The sequence below is a fragment of the Pseudonaja textilis genome, chromosome 7 (assembly GCF_049901715.1).
Source record: "Pseudonaja textilis isolate UNSWEBS1 chromosome 7, rPseTex1.2, whole genome shotgun sequence".
Classification (NCBI taxonomy): Eukaryota; Metazoa; Chordata; class Lepidosauria; order Squamata; family Elapidae; genus Pseudonaja; species Pseudonaja textilis.
In genome coordinates this window covers 36827342-36840937 of record NC_141996.1, presented here as the reverse complement: position 1 = coordinate 36840937, position 13596 = coordinate 36827342, and the positions used below count along the sequence as shown (strand labels likewise).

Genomic DNA, 13596 nt, shown 5'->3' with positions numbered 1-13596 from the left:
CTATGGAATGTTTATCCACCTGAGGCCTTAATTCCTATAAAGACAAGCAATTAAAGGAAATCAGCATATCCAATAATGGAATAAGTAGTTAAGTTTTTTTCAAATTGAGAAACTTAATATGACTGGAACACAGCCATAGCTGAGTTGCTGCTATTGTTCCAGTCAACAGACTCCAAAAATTATTTTTTATTAGGGCGCCAATTCTGGATAACTACTATCTAGTCTCAAATCTTCTTTTTTAAGGTGAGAAGGTGGTGGGTCTACAATTGTAAGAAGCCCTGAAGGAAATAAAATATCTATCCAGTCAGGTTTCATGTCTGGATGTGTTAACAAAATGCCGGACTTCTTAGTAGATTTTTTTATATCTGTTCCGGACTAGCAGGCTCATAGCCTGCAAATCTGATTGGCCGCTGAAAGCCGATCGTGATTGGTCGCCATAGACTGATGCGATTGGCCAGTAAACGGGCTGCTGCGATTGGCCCTGCCAAGAGCGGCAAACTCAAATCGCCTTCATTGGCTGCCTAGCCGCAGCCAGCCCTATATAAGGGGCTGCTGCGGCTGCGGTTAGTTGCTCAGATCTGAAGTCACAAATAAAGAGCTTTAGTTACTGTCTGAGTCTTGCCTCCGTTCTTGAACCGTCCTCCCAGATATAACACTGGCGACGAGGATGGGATGTGGAGGCAACAGAAGCTATTGAATTTTGCTAGCCGAAGGAGCACGTGGCTGACAGAGCACAACAACGGCGACATGGCCAGCAGCGCTATACCACCCGCACCATTCGATCCAGCTAGCGAAGATTGGGACTCATACATGGACAGATTTCATATGTTCCTGGAGTCCAACAACCTCAAAGATGCCACGGCCAGCAAGAAATGAGCCGTTTTTCTAACCCATTGTGGACCAGCTGTTTTTAAGATGGCTAAAGCCTTAGCCAAGCCAGCTGAAGTTAAAACCATGGATTGGGACACCCTTGCTCCCATCCTGCGCAACCATTACGCCCCTTGGCCCCTACGTCCTTGGCCTCAGAGACCCAACCGTCCAGAGCAAGATTATGGCCAAGGGGACATCTCGCTTGCAGATGCCATAGCAGACGCCACAGCAGCCGAAGCCACTCGTAAATCGGCAGCACGAATGCATCGAACCAGCGGGACCAACCACCAACCCACCAATGATGCTGGGAAACCTTCAGACAAGTACACATCAACCACCCATCACGAAGACGTCGAGTCATCCTCAGACAGCGAGGAAGAAGAAGTCCACAGGCTCCGGTCAGAACGTGAGCAACGGGACCAGCGGGGTTGCAAATCCAACTACCAGTGTGCCGGATGTGGGGGAAACCACCCCCGATCCGAATGCAGATTCTTAGATGCCATATGCCATTTTTGTGAGAAACGGGGACACATCACGAAGGTATGCAGAAACAAGAGAAATTCTAGCCCCAGACGGAGAGGGAGCAGCCCAAAGAGAAATGATGGCAACGCCACCACGCAGAGGGACCGCCCTAGCAACCAGTGGAACCGGTACAGCAGACCCCGAAGGTTTAACAACACCCCCAGATGAGAGGAGGCTCATCAAACCATCACCATCGGCCACGCTTCATCACTTGACGCTAAAAAGATCCGAGTAGAGGTCATGATTGAAAACAAACCGTGCAACATGGAAGTCGACTCTGGGTCATCACTATCCATGGTATCCTGTAGAACACTCAAACAGCTAATCCCCAACATCTGACGCCAAGACCTCAGCAGTCAGAGGCTCATACTGAAAGACTATCAAGGCAACCGGATTCCAGTCGCAGGTACCCACCATGTGCAGGTCTCTTTCAAGGGACATAAGGCAATTCTACCACTCACCATCGTAGACCGAGACCGGCCAAGTCTATTGGGTCTTCAGTGGTTCGCGCCATTAGGAATCGGAATGGCTGGCATCCATCATACTGAAGACAATGACTGGGAGGCGGCCCTCGTCCACGACTTCCGAGAAGTGTTCAACGAAAGCCTAGGCAAGTACAAGGGGTCCCCTATTTCATTTAATCTTCACCCCGACATAGCACCCATTCGTCTTAAGCCACGCCGAGTTCCCTTTGCTCTTAAAGCCAAAATTGACGAGCAACTGGATAAATTAATCGCGCAAGGCGTGTTAGAACCTATTGACCATTCCTGATGGGAGACACCAATTGTCTCCCCCATAAAACCTGACGGGTCCATAAGAATCTGCGGTGACTACAAGGCCACCCTCAACCACGCGCTACAGCAGAGCGCCTACCCAGTGCCAGTTGTTCAACATCTCCTGCATTCACTTGGGGGTGGCAAAATATTCGCAAAATTAGATCTGGCCCAAGCGTATCAACAGCTACCAGTTGATCCCGAGACTGCAGAAGCCCAAACTATAGTCACACATCGTGGTGCATTCAAATGCAACAGGCTCCAGTTTGGTGTAAGCATAGCCCCAGGCATCTTTCAAAGCCCGATGGAGAGACTATTACAAGGGATAAAAGGGGTTGTGCCCTATTTTGATGACGTATTAATAGCAGCACCCACAAAAAACCAATTAGAAAAACATCTCAGAACGGTCCTACAGAGGTTCAAAAACGCTGGCCTCAAGGATAAGAAGGAAAAGTGCCAGCTTTGCACAGAAAGGGTGGAGTTTCTTGGCTTCCTCCTTGACAAGCAAGGAATCCACCCCACAGAAAAAAAAATGGCAGCTATCAAAAACGCCCCAAGACCTAAAAACAAAACCGACCTCCAAGCCTTCCTGGGACTTATTAACTTTTATAACATCTTCCTACCCCAGAAGGCGACTGTTGCTGAGCCCCTTCATAGCCTACTCGATAAAAGGGCATCCTGGAATTGGGGACGTCGGGAGGAACACGCTTTCCAGCAAGTAAAAGACCTCCTTACCTCAAAGTCAGTACTAATTCAGTATAACGAGACACTACCTTTGACTGTCATGTGTGACGCCTCACCATTTGGGGTAGGGGCCACCCTGAGTCACGTCCTACCAAAAGGCTCAGAAGCACCAATTGCATTTTTTTCATGAACTCTTTCAAAAACAGAAAGAAACTATAGCCAATTAGATAAGGAAGCCCTTGCTACTGTTTCTTCAATAAAACGATTTCATGAATATGTTTATGGGAGACCGTTTTCTATTATAATGGATCATAAGCCACTACTTGGGATCCTGGCGGGCGACAAACCTACTCCACACATTCTCTCCCCCAGAATGACGCGATGGTCAGAATTTCTCGCCGCCTACGACTATCAATTAAAATACCGCCCCGGGAAATCTATTCCCCACGCAGATGCCTTGAGCCGCTCACTGCTACCCAAGCCACAGGAAGACCCAGCTCCCACACTCCCAGTACTGCAAATAGAGACAATGCCATCGCCTCCACTAACGGCTCAAGACATCGCCTTTGAAACCAAAAGAGACTCTTGTTTGGCACGAGTTCTTGGCTGGGTGGAGAGGGGATGGCCAGATTACAACACTAAGGAAATGATTAAGCTGTTTAAAAACAGACAAATGGAACTTTTTTCACAAAAGGGGTGCGTTTTGTGGGGAGACCAAGTTGTTGTACCAACTAAGTTACAAAAAAGGGTCTTGCAAATGCTACACGATGGACACCCGGGCATCATGCGTATGAAAGCGCTGGCAAGAAGTTACGCCTGGTGGCCAGGTATAGACAAACAAATCGAAACCTGGGTCGCCTCTTGTAACAAATGCCAGGAAAACCACTCAGCTCCACCTAAAGCCCCACCAGCAGAATGGGAAACACCAAGGGGTCCTTGGTCTCGCATTTATATTGACTTTGCGGGACCTACGAGAGGCCACACCTTCTTAATAACTGTGGATGCCTACTCAGACTGGCTTGAGGTCAATAAAATGAAAGCAACCACTACTGAGGCAGTCATTAAAAAACTGAACAGACTCTTCACCACACACGGGTTACCAGATGTCCTGGTCTCTGACAATGGGCCCCAATTTACCGCCTTAGCCTTTGAACAGTATTTAGCGGAACGGGGCATCCGACACGCACTCACATTGCCGGCTCATCCTGCGGCGAATGGCTGGGCTGAACGAATGGTTCAGTTTACAAAGAAAACCCTGCAGAAAATGGATCAAGGCAACATCCATGACAAAGTCACTAGAATGCTGCTCCTACAACACATCACACCAAACAGCACGACCAACAAGAGCCCAGCTGAACTCCTGATGGCCAGGAAACTCAGATCGCCTCTAGATCGTTTGCACCCTGCCTACACCCTGGAAAAGCCCTGGGTTCCAGCAGCAAGCACCGTGTTTTCAAGGTAGGAGACCTTGTTTTCGCAAAAAATTTTTCTGGGGATCCCCTTTGGATTCCTGCCCAGGTAACTCAAGTTACGGGCCCCCGCTCCTACCGTCTACTCACCACTGATGGCAGACCATGGAAACGCCATATTGACCAACTGCGCTCCAGACTAACCACATCTTCCAACCCTGACCCTAACTTTGACACTAGGGGGGGAGGGGAAGCAGTGAACTCAGAATTAGAACCAACACCTGTTTATTCCGAGCTAACACTGAGATCACCGCACCATGGTTGGCAACACTCACCAGCTGCAGCTGAGACTGGACAGTCGAACGCTTCGCCAAGAAGCAGCAACCAGGCAGGTTCAGCGAGCCCTGGGAGTCATGGCAGTAACAGCGAGGCTGAGGACTCCATCACCCCGGGGCACCAGAGGAGAGCCCTAACCATGACACCGGTTCACCATTCCTGTTTGATCCAGCAAGCAGTCCATCTGAACCCGGGTTTGAACAAGGTCAAGCAGAACTGCGTAAGTCAGGCAGACAGGTGCGAAGACCTGCCTACCTGCGAGACTATATTACTCCACCCCTTTAACGGAACCGAGAGGGGAGGGGTGTTATGGACTAGCAGGCTCGTAGCCTGAAAATCTGATTGGCCGCTGAAAGCCGATCGTGATTGGTCACCATAGACTGATGCGATTGGCCAGTAAACAGGCTGCTGCGATTGGCCCTGCTAAGAGCGGCAAACTCAAATCGCCTTCATTGGCTGCCTAGCCGCAGCCAGCCCTATATAAGGGGCTGCTGCGGCTGGAGTTAGTTGCTCAGATCTGAAGTCACAAATAAAGAGCTGTTGTTGCTATCTGAGTCTTGCCTCCGTTCTTGAACTGTCCTCCCAGATATAACAATATCACCACTCATAAAACTACTAAACACCACAGAGCTTTCTCTTATGGGCCGCTACAATCTTCGTTTGACAATCTTGTTTCTTATTCTTATATGATGGTTCTGGGAAAAACAATCCCTATCAGTAAAGGGACAATCAGTATAACGATGATACTTAATTGTATATATCCCTGAAAAATTATTTATTAACCATTTTAAAAAAGAAGAAAAGAGAGCAAAAGACTGATAAAAAGAAAAAATGGAAATATAATTTCAATAGGCATACAAAGGAATTAGCAATATTGTACAGTTAATATTCAATATGTCAGACAAAGAATAATGGATGGAAACTGAACAAGGAGAAATTCAACCTGAAAATAAGTAGAAATTTCTGACAGTGAGAATGATCAACTAATGGAACAGCTTTCCTTCAGAAGTTGTGGGAGCTTCATCACTGGAAGCTTTCAAGAAGAGACTAGACTGCCACCTGTCAAAAATGGTGTAAGGTCTGCTTGGGCGGGGGGGGGATTGGACTAGATCAGGGGTCTCCAACCATTTGAACCTCAAGGATCACCAAATTCATAATTTTAAATCCCACAGACCACTAATATGAATTCAGCATGCCATTTGCTGAAGCACCTGGACTCCCACTGACAGGATGGGGTGCTTCAGGCGCTTAGCCTGGCTGCCTGTTTCTGCAACTTTAAATACTCAAAGAGTCATTTGGACTCGTTTCCCACAGAAAACAAAACACTGGGATCTCTCATATCTCCCTCCCCCCCTCTCTCTTTCTCTCCCTCTTTCGCTCTCTCTCTCTGTGTCCTCTCTCTCCCCCTTTCTCCCTCCCCCTCTCTCTCTGTGTGTCCCCCCCTCTCTCCCTCCCCCTCTTTCTCCCTTACTCCCCCCCTCTCTCTGTCTTGTCTCTCTCTTTCCCCCATCCCTTTCTCCCTCCCTCTCCTTATTTTAACACCATGAGAAAGGATTTGAATCTCTGAACTAAGTGTCAGACTCACCTGTTTATTGTTGTGGAATACATCCCCCAAAAGGTAAAATCCTAACAGATAAATATTAGTTTCTAATTTCCACTTTGTTGTTCTTTATAAAAAATTACATTTTGTGTGTTTTTGATTTCAGTTCTTTAGTCAATTCTTTTTCCCCTTACAAACATATGCTAAATACTTATATATGGTTCTGTTATGAATTAATTTATAACAGAAGTTAAGTATATGCTGTTAACTTTGCCATTACTGTATATTTTCCAAGTTTAAGTTGTCAACCTAATATCTTTAATAGTGTTTCTGTTTTCCAATGTGCAGAAATTCCAGATCTATACAAATATATGTCAGAACAATGCTGATTAACTGAGTCCATGAAACCAGAAGACTGGTGTGCTTTTCTCTGTCAGAAAGTATGGGTATCTTCTGTTTATTCTACAGCATGAAAAAAATGAAATAAAATTTAAAAAGTGAACATTTTTAATACATTGATCATTCAGCCATTGGGTGAGCTTACATCCTATTACTAGCTCAATTTTATCTGTTAGTTACATGCTTTACTTATTGCAAATTGACATCTGTCAGCCATCAGACCCTCCAGCAGAGTGAAAAATAGGAAAGTTGACAGAAAGACAGCTAGACAGATAAAAGAGAGCAGCTATTAAGACACATAGATACAAACTGTTGTGATTGGAGCTCTAATGGAAACGAATTAATGTCAAGAGTATAGATAAATGCAAAAGGCATTATAAAGAACAAAAACAAATGCAGTTTTTAAAGGCATAGGCCAAGATATGATTGCATCACCTTTTTCCTTCTTCATATTCTACACATTTAATCATACTGAAGAATATTTTAAAATGATACGAACAGTTTAGATAATTGTTAAACTGACCATTTCAGATTCAAAATGTTTGGCATTGTAGATAATTTACATCAATTATTTGCATTTTATTATATTTCACTGAAATAACATAGTATTACATTAAATAATGGGTAATTTACATTGACCAAATGATTTAACTGCTCTTAATTCAAGAGTGTCATCCAGAACTAGATGGACTACAATCTCAAGAAGAATAGTCACTTCTGAATGAGATGGACAGCATGTAAATGTAATAAATAAATAGATAAAAAATATTCTCACTATGTACATGGAACCATGGCTTCTCTCTGGAGCCACTTAAGCAGACTTAGACAAGTTACATTCATGTAGCCTATTCTGAAAAACGCACCCAGCCACCCCCCACACCCTCACATGTTTCTTTCACTCCCATTATACATATATAACAACTTTCTTCTTATAGATGTTGCATATTTTACAGTTTATCCAATTTTAAGCTACATAGAGGCTCTTTTGCATCATTGATCAAATCAAATCAATAAATGTTTTCCTTGTGGTTGTAGAGACATTTATAATTTGATCTACAGTATTAAGTTATTGTTAGTTTTTTTCAAAATTTAGGAAATATTCTATTTATTTTTTGAACTCTTTAATTTCTTTTTCCTAATACTGTATAAAACTTCCTTATTATTTCCTACTTATTTTTTGTTGCCTTTTCTTTATTCACTGTGTGACTCTCAGATATGCTGTATTTGAATGGAAGATTACTACAGTGTAATTCCCTGGATACACAGTGAACTATGGACCTGCATTTTCAATGTATTTGAAGAGCACCTTATTGGCAAAAGCAAAACTAGTAGAAGAAACAACATTCCTTTTTTTAGCTTCCATATCATATACGTTTGGTATTCATATTTTTTATGATAGTAGTAATTTGGGATTTTTACAGTGTTGATTCTTTGTAACTTTTGTTGTAGTCTTCCAAGACCCAATAATATTAATCTAATCTAATAACTACATTATTATTAAAAGAGAGGAAGGATTGTTAGAAGACAGTGAGATTTAAAGTGGAGAAAACACAATTATGAAAGGAAGGATGAATATGTGTGAAAGGTTTTATTCTATTGGCTTTGTAGTAGCCTGGATAAATTCCACTTTAAACACAGACACCGGAGCAAGTGCACATTCGTATAGCTTGCAGATTCTCAGCTTAAGGTATATATATGTACTGATGAAGAAGGAAGACACTACACAATTTTATGTGTACATCTATGATCACACACACAACCAATGAAATCTAGAGTCACTGAATGAATTTTATTGTTTTCCTTCTATGCTCCCACAATTCCAGCTGCTGCTTATAAATCGCTTCTTCTACTTGACTTACCCCTTTGATTGTTTTGGCATTTATTTCTATGTATATACTACTGAAATATCTATGCAGTACTCTATTGATGTACATTAATTTGAATAAATCAGATTTTCTTTTAATTCACATCTGAAACTTCTAACCATGCTATCAGTTATTAATATATGTTGTGCATGAGTACATATTTGACTACTCATATAGTATAAAAACTACATCCTCTTTCATTAATGAGCTTTTAAAATTACTCCTGCAGTGCCAGATAATCCTCTTTCTGCTTCATGCACTATCTTTAATAATCATTCCTAAATTTTTGACTGCTCTACATAATGATGTATCTAATTCCATCCTAAATAATTGAAATAGCATAGATTGCATTCCATTCAGAAAAACAGGAAATGCAGATTGTCCAATAGAAGAAACAATAATCAGCTTTTACAAAGACTTTAAAGCTTTCTTCATACTTTACCATGCAACATTATTCTTATTTACTTATTTACATTACTTCTAACACATTCCAAAGCCAGAGGGCATTGGGGAGGATATAGCAATATATAATCTATATGTCTATGTCCATATTATCTATATTTATATCATTGATCATCTTCTTAAAATCTAAGAATTAAATACACAAAATCAAAGTTCCACTCAGAATTGCAAGGAATTAAAGGTTTGGCGAAACAGTAGAGAATATATTATGAATTATACCTCTTATTTCTCATTAAAATCATTGGATTGGATTGGATAATCAATGGATTAATAATCCAGTTTCATTCTTGTTTGTTTCACCCTTTGTTCCTGTACTGATTTGCAATTATGACTTTATAACAGTGTCTTTTCCTTGTGTTTTAAACCAATGTTCATAAGAGATTGTTATATTCATTAGAGTTTGCTAGAAGTAGATTTGTACCACAGGAACGTTTGAAAATCTATAATCATAACTAAAAAAAAGAGATATAAACCATAAAAGTATTTCTAAATTTCTTTACACTACTGAAAATGGTTACCCCGTCTCACAAAATAACCTCTCATAAACACTGCCACAATGTGCCCATTCTCCATCCATCCATCCATCCATCCATCTATCTATCCATCCATCCATCCATCTATCCATTTTTTTTTCTGACCCCTATGGATGGTACGTGTCTTCTTCAATCTCAGAGGCCTGGGAAATTGAGGGTTCTTTGCAGGATCTTAGCTGTTCCTTAGTTTGTTTGGACAGAGAGCTTTGACGTTGTTCACAGGTTGTGTTACAACATGCTTTCCCAGCTTAGGAGTCACAGCCTGAGTGCTCCTACCATGACTAAAACACTTTGGCCTTTACTTTCCACATCCTCTCTAGTTCCTTCTTCAAGCCCTGATATTTCTCTACCTTCTCACAGTCCTCTCTGGACTTGGCACTGCTACCTCTAACTTTTATTTCTTGTTTATTACTGTGATATAAAATTGTTTGACTAATACTACCAGTCCATCTGGATCTGAAAGACCTATCAAATTTTAATCCTGTTATTATCTATGAACGTCTGTGGAATCTACCATCTGGACTTGGCTGGGTCTAGCCATTATACTGCAGATGTTCTTGTACACAATGCCAGCTACTTGATTATGTGTAGTGAATGCTATTCCTTCCTGTACCTTACACCCTGGTATTATCTGTTGAACTATCTCTAAGGTCTCTTTGCACAGTTTGCCCCTTGGATCCTGTCAGGTATACCCTTGCTTCTATTGATCTGATGCCTAGTGCCTGTTCTTGTGCTCCTATGATCAATGCTTCAGTGCTATCTTTTAATTCAGACATTCCAGCCACATTCTCAATGGCTGCCATTTTCAGCTATCTCTAGATATATCTCATGCAGGGTCTTGTCTTATTATGGTATTACCTCTGCTTGATCTTTCTCCTATGTCTCAGGCATTATCTCAGAGTTCATCTTTGGGTGCCAACTTATTTATATATTCTTGGATTCTGTAAGTTTTGTATAGACAGGATTTTTACCAACTCTCTACATTGTATGTAACCATTTCAAAAGTCTTAATTGCTGAAGTCATAATCTATAGCTTAATTTTTACATTGAACATTTTACATTTTGCATTTAACATGCATGCGCAAAATGTAAAATCACAGAACCGGCAGTTACACGGGTCAGATCCCACCTCTGCTCTCATCCCACTGGGATTAGCCTTCTGTGCTGTCAGGAGAGCCATGCTGCAAGCCGCATCTGCCGGGGCATTGCAGCTGGCAGGTTCCAGGAGAAGAGCCTTCTCTGCCATGTTCCTGCTGTTTGGAATATCTTGCCCCCAGAGTGAGGTCTGCTCCAACCCTCCTGACCTACTGCGAGAGCTTAAAGATCTGGCTCTGCTAGCTGGCTTGGGCTCCAAAAGAGGGACTCATATTGGGAGTAATTAATAGATTAATATCAGATTCCACTTTTCTCCTGCTCATTCTTCTTCCCCCTCCTCAATTTTGGCTGTTATATATTTTATTTTGATACTTTTTTAGTATGTTAGTTATATACTTTTATTTATTTTTTAAAATATTGTGAGCCACCCAGAGTTATCCTGTTGTAAGACTTGGGGGGCGGGGGAGGGGGGGGAATAAATGGATAAATAGATAAATAAATAAGATAAAAACTCAGGATTTTCTTTTGAACTCTGCATATTTATTACAAATCAAACTCAACCACACATGTCTTGGAATCTGAGTGATAGATAAACTAATGTGAATACCTACAGACACAAGCATTTTCAATCAGTAATTCACTTTAGACCTAATATTCCCAATTGCTAGTTGAGTAACATTAGATACATATTCTGTTAGACATACAAGGATTTTGGGTCTTTGTTTGAGACTTACTTTCATCTCCAGTTTCAAATTCAAACTTTTGGCTATAGCCACTGTATCCTGTTGCAGACCTGAGTCTGATATGAAATATGTACTTGGTGGCTGGTTTGAGACCTGTGACAATGACACTTGGAGCCTTTGACCTTGTGGAAGAATAGCTGAGCTGCTCATTCTCCTGAGGGACAAAAGAAGAAAAAATATAATGTGACATACTAGCAAACTTTCAAAACTAAATTTTGTTATTAATGTAAAATTGCATTCATTCAAAGGCTAAAAGCCATCACTATGGGTTGTGGCACAGACTAGGCTTAGCTATATAGTAAGAAATGTTTGTTTTTTTTATACAACAAGAGTTGACTAATTGTGAACTCAAGAGTTAGTAATTAGACATCATAATATGAAATTAGTACAAGACTGCATTTATAGAAAATGGCGATTATACACTTTAAATCATAGATACATTTGGATTGCAAATATCTACTAAAAGCATAATGTATAAATATGGGAGTATGCCAATGTCTCTACTCACTTCTACCCACAGGTAGTGCCAAAATGCTGGCACTATCTGTGGGTAGGCTTGTGGGTAAAAGAAAGGAAAATTAACTCTGTATTTTTGCTTGTAAAATGCGGTTATTATCTTCTTAGATTGGAGATGGGTTTTTAAGCATACAATTATCTTGCAGATTTGTATTTTGTTACTGAAATAACACAGGGAATCTACTCTCCAGGGAAAATTAAAAGCATGTATATTTTTCGTATGTTATAATGGATTTCCTTCAAAATCAGTTTAATAAAAATTATTGAGTGAAATTATTTTTAGATATATTTCAACCACTAGTTCAGTGATTCTTGGACATAGACATACAATTCTTTATTGGCCATGTGTGATTAGACATACAAGGAATTTGTCTTGGTGCATATGCTCTCAGTATACATAAAAGAAAAGATACATTCATCAAGAATCATAAGGTACAACACTTAATAGTCATAGGGTACAATAAGCAATCAAAACATACTAGGAAAGAGTCAATAAAAATTGTAAGGATGCAAGCAGCAAAGATATAGTCATACAGTCATAAGTGGGAGGTGATGGGTGAAAGGAAGGATGGAAAAATTAATAATAATAGTAATGCAGACTTTCTAAATAGTTGGACAGTGTTGAGAGAATTATTTGTTTAGCAGAGTGAGGGTGTTCGGGAAAAAACTGTTCTTGTGTCTAGTTGTTCTGGTATGCAGTGCTCTATAGCATCGTTTTGAGGATAGGACTTGAAACAGTTTATGTCCAGGATGTGAGGGGTCTGTACATATTTACAGGTTCCAAAACATTAAAAATGTTTCTATGCATCTCATTTGGTAACAAGTGAAACCAGATCATTTTTTGAGTTTGTAAGTTTCTGAGGGTTAAGAGATAGGACAAAACAATTTACATGCTTAATAACAATAGCAGTATTTTTCCAGTTCACTACATAGTTGTAATTTTAAGTTTTTTGTTTTTTTATATTTTCAACCTTACAATACCTTAACTTCAATCTAAACCAAATTATAATTCAATTTAGAAAGGAATGATCATATAACCTAAATGGTATCATTTACATTTAAGTTTTCAAAATTCTGAATGCAACCTTTGGAATTCTGAGAGACAAATAATAAATTAGCAAAAAGTATCCACTTGGGATATTTATCTGTAGTAAACCAAAAATATAGTGTATCAATTATTAAAAGGTATTTTATGTCTGATATTTTATATTAGATTCAATAAACAAATCTAAACATTTCAGTGTTCAGAATTCTCAGAATATTGTATGGAATTCTGGGAGCCATTGGGAAGGATTGTGATAAACCATAAATATAGAAAAAGGCATTTTATGCCTGATGTTTTATATTAGATTCAATAATGAATTGTAAAAAACAACCCTTAGAAAAAAAAAACCTTCTCCCACCAAGGGGTTTTGTTCTACTACCACTGCAGGTTTGAAACATGAAGCCCTGTAAATAAAATTGCCCTAACTATCTCTAATCTTATGCAACTATAAAGTGAAGAAATTTATGGCATGGCAAAGTTTTACATACTGCTCCAGAGAAAAAGTACATCATTGCTATCTTAGCAGTATGTAACAATTACTATATGATTAAGTTGTTGTGTTCAGGGAAAATGAAGCACTGGGGAAAATATTAAATGATCTGTCATTTTCATACTTCAAAAGAGGATAGATAGTTAAAAAAACCCTGTCCTATAGGATGTCTTTATTTTGTTATTTATTTTAATGAAGTCTCCAGCATATTATTATATTTTGCAATAGCAATCCATTGGTAAACTGAACAAGGAAAATATGAAATATTTATGCATAAATAAAAGAGAATACACAAACCAGAACATAAAAGTATG

General features: G+C 40.0%; 1 protein-coding gene across 1 annotated transcript in view; it reads right to left on the bottom strand.

The window, feature by feature from the left end:
* EPHA6 (EPH receptor A6) overlaps window positions 1-13596 on the bottom strand; it is a 449967-nt gene that overhangs the window by 129627 nt on the left and 306744 nt on the right. The window contains exon 7 of the mRNA XM_026700746.2: window positions 11223-11385. Within this exon, the coding sequence (XP_026556531.1) occupies window positions 11223-11385 (163 nt within the window). The remainder of the gene's footprint in view (window positions 1-11222; window positions 11386-13596) is intronic.